Below are 3,643 nucleotides of genomic sequence, written 5' to 3'. Positions count from 1 at the left end.
CAAACTGGCTAAAATTAGCAGATGCTAATGCTAATAGTGATTAGCACTAGCTAGCACAAACACAAATTGTAGTCATGAAGTAACCCAGATGTTCGGTTGTTATTTTCAACTCAACCTATTAGTAGCTTTTATTTTGCAAATGAGTCATTCTGATATGGGGTAGTTCTGGATCAAAGTGATAATCCGCTGAGTTAAAACTAACCCGGGTTAGCACGGTCCAAATGGGACCCAGCCTGGATTACAGATTAGGTTGTTTTAACCCAGCAGGATTAGTAATAATTTATATGAAACATGAGTTGTACATCGTGGAGACCATTTTCAGAGTCACAAGTTAAACAAAGTATTTCTTTCCATTTTATTAATAATTAATCAAATAACATAACAGCATTCATTGGTTTACATCATCGTTACAGTGAATGGAAACGTGGAGCCCGACACGGGACAGAAGCTCGATCTTCATGTCCGCTCACCGGATGGCGTCTTAATGACCAACAAAAGCAGAAGAGTTCGTCACGTTTGTTTCTTTTCTTCGGCAGCTCTGAAACGTGTCGTGGAGGAAAAAGGCAAACGTGTCTTTGAGATTCTGACAGGAGCAATCCTGTAAAAAGGCAACTTTAGATTTCCAGAACCAGTTTGGGATTTCCATTTGCGTCCTCTTAGCTGAACACATGACAGTCAAAGCGTCCCCTCTGGGTCCTGGACCGGAACCAGAATCTTAAAGTTGGAGGTCTACTGTAGAAGTGACGCAGGCACTTTAAAGACACCGACGTACTGGACAACAGTCATGCAGTGGTACGAAACACGGCGAGGAGCTGATTGAAGCACGTTAATCCAGAAAACAGTTTTTTAAAAACCTGCGCAGCAGAAATAAAACGGGGACTTTAACATCAGGCTGTTTTTATGTACACACTTACACAAATATATACATCTACCAGTTAGGTTGTCTTTAGCTATCGAGCTTGTCCACGGCTTTTGCGGGTGAGGGCAAAGCCATCCAGTTTGCATAAACACTATCATTGGCATATCTTGTAACGACCGGATTAGTGGCATCGTGTCTGTTGAGCAGTACCGGGCTCTTCTCGGGCCAGTTGGGGTATGACATGCCTAAAAATGAGAACATATCATTTGTCTGCACTCAGTGAAAGGTAAACAGCGTGCAGACAGTAAGGCTCTCAAACCAACGTCGTATGAGATTATTCATTTGATTGATTGATTTATGGAGGCTAATCTGTGACTTCCAGTAGCCTTTGAGAACTGTAAGTGAAGTTGTGTTCTGAAGCCTTACTGTTACTCTGCTCAGCGGGGGCGGAACGAGACACTTTTCACAAGATGAGTCAAAGTTTTAACAGTTTTTGAGGAAAACGAGCTCCACTGTCCGACCTGATTTCTCATTTCAGACCTTAGAAGGAAATCGAACTTATTATAATTTAAACATCTGATCAAGGTATAAAGTGATAAAAATGTGAAATAAGTACATACATTTATTATGTTTTTCAGATCATGTCAAAATATGAAAATAACTTATTTTCAATTTATCTTATTTATCAGTCAGAATAAAAAGTTTATGGAATTTTTAGTAATTAAAGACTGTTTTTTTTTAAACATTTTAGGGTAAGAATACACAATAGTGCCAGGAACTTACCTGGTACTTATCCAGTACATATGTAGTAAGTACCAGGTATGTACTTTGTAGGTACAGGGCAACAGGTCACTACATAATACAGCCCGATGCTACCTTTACTCAGCAAGTACTGGGCTGTATTACATATTGTTACCCCCCCCCCCCCCTTTTTTTTTTCTTTCCCTAATTAAAACATTTTAGGGCAACCAAAACAAGTAAAAAAAACACTTAATGAAAATAAAAACAATCTGCAAAGATTCCACCTTAATTTTACAGGGAAAAAGAAAATAATTTGGATATATTGAATATCGGCAGACTCAGTCGCTGTGAAACGTGAAGCTCACAGGACATTAGAGTGAAACTCCTTTCCTGTTTTTAGTTTATTTAGTTATTTTCATCAGAGGACCGTTGCTCACACAGAGGACTAAACAGTACTCAGAAAACGGTACTGGTCGATTTTTTTTTTATCTCTACCTCAAAGTTTGATCGACTCATTTCCTGTTCAGTTCAACAGCTTAATGAGGGGTTTAAAACTTTAAACTTCTTTTTTTCAGTTTTAAAGTCAACAAATCATATGAGCTCGGTTCTGTTTTAAATAAATTCTGACAGACTCTTCCTCTCAGCACGTAGCTGCAGAGGTTGTATGGAGAAGCTAAGGGACGTGCGCCACATGGTCCTAGTGCCTGACACGTTTATTTAAACAGAAACGTGGTGGAGACATTTTCAGAGATGATTTCACCAGATGGTCATGAGAGGTTTTTTTATTTTTCACTTCATGAGACAGTTTTGAGCTTAAAGATAAATCTCGTGATGTTTCGGTCTCGTCGCACCCCTGCTGGTCAACATCGTGGAGTCAAGACAGTTTAAAGACGTAGAGTCGGCACATTTAAGACGATCTGAAACTTCAAACCACAACGAGCGACTGACTCACAGAGGACCTGTTTCAAATGTTACACTCCGTCCCCTCCGGGGTCAACGAAAACAAAACAATGAAAATGTGAGTTATTTACAAATTTGAATGAAGCAGCGTTTTTAAAATTTAAACGTGGGTGTGTATAGAAATATACAAATGTTTGTTTTGGGTCAGCACACATGTACATTAGAAGCAGGTCCAAAGAAAACAAAGAAAGAAAAAGACGTTCTCTTTTTTAACTGAGCCTCTCATTTACGGAGAAATGGGAGAAACGTCAGCGTGAAACGGTAAAAAGCATGCCTACACACACGCACGCACACACACGCACGCACGCACACACACGCACGACTAAAGAAAAGCCAACTACGTCTTGCCAAAAGAGAGAAGGAGCTCTGTTTCTAAAATCGAGTGAAAGCGTGGGAGATTCTACCATAGAGCTTGTTCTCAATCCATGTGGAGGGGAGGGTTCGAGGGGCGGGGGCGTTATTACAGTCCACTAGAGGGGTGTCCTCTTCAGAGAGGGTGTCGTCGTACAGCAGGGCGTCGGCCGGGGTGGACGCCGCCAGGTCCAGGTAATCCTGTCAAAAGCAGACCAGGACGTGACTGAGCGCGCTCGAGCTAAAGGTGGGACCGCCGAACCTGCAGGTTCTGGTCCCGACAGGTTCGTTGGTTGGAAAATAATCTCACTATTTTAGTTAGCACTGTGCTCCTTATAGGTTTGAGCTGGCATTAACCTACTTTTAGCTTCTATCTAGGCTTGTGCTCCTTTTAGCTGTTTTCAGATTGTAGCTTATTGATTTTGCTATTATCCAACCTTTTACTGTTTTAAACTAGCATTGTGCTACTTTTAGCTTGTATCGAGTGTTATACTTCTTTAAGATTGTAAGCTAGTGCACTTCTTCTTTTAGCTAGTATTTTGCTTATTTTAGTTAGTTTAGTTTCTTTTAGCTTTTATCGTGTTGTTTATTTTAGCTTTTATCTAATGTTCTGCTTCTTTTAGCTTTCTACCTCATGTTTTGCTCCTTTAAGTTACTATTTTGCTATCTTTATTTAGCATTTAGTTTCTTTTAGCTAGTATTTTGCTTATTTTAGTTAGTTTAGTTTCTTTT

At 39.9% G+C, this 3,643-nt stretch overlaps 1 protein-coding gene across 1 annotated transcript in view; it reads right to left on the bottom strand.

Moving 5' to 3' along the window:
* Positions 1 to 944: 944 nt before the first annotated feature.
* ret (ret proto-oncogene receptor tyrosine kinase) overlaps positions 945 to 3,643 on the bottom strand; it is a 40,193-nt gene continuing 37,494 nt past the window's right edge. The window contains exons 19-20 of the mRNA XM_037684745.1: positions 2,965 to 3,112; positions 945 to 1,104 (exon numbers count right to left, since the gene is read on the bottom strand). Coding sequence (XP_037540673.1) covers positions 947 to 1,104; positions 2,965 to 3,112 — 306 coding nt within the window. The 3' untranslated portion in view covers positions 945 to 946. The remainder of the gene's footprint in view (positions 1,105 to 2,964; positions 3,113 to 3,643) is intronic.

Source organism: Nematolebias whitei, chromosome 1 (genome assembly GCF_014905685.2).
Source record: "Nematolebias whitei isolate Nwh7 chromosome 1, NemWhi1, whole genome shotgun sequence".
Taxonomy (NCBI): Eukaryota; Metazoa; Chordata; class Actinopteri; order Cyprinodontiformes; family Rivulidae; genus Nematolebias; species Nematolebias whitei.
The sequence above is the reverse complement of the archived record's forward strand: the minus strand, read 5'-3'. Positions and strand labels throughout refer to the sequence as shown.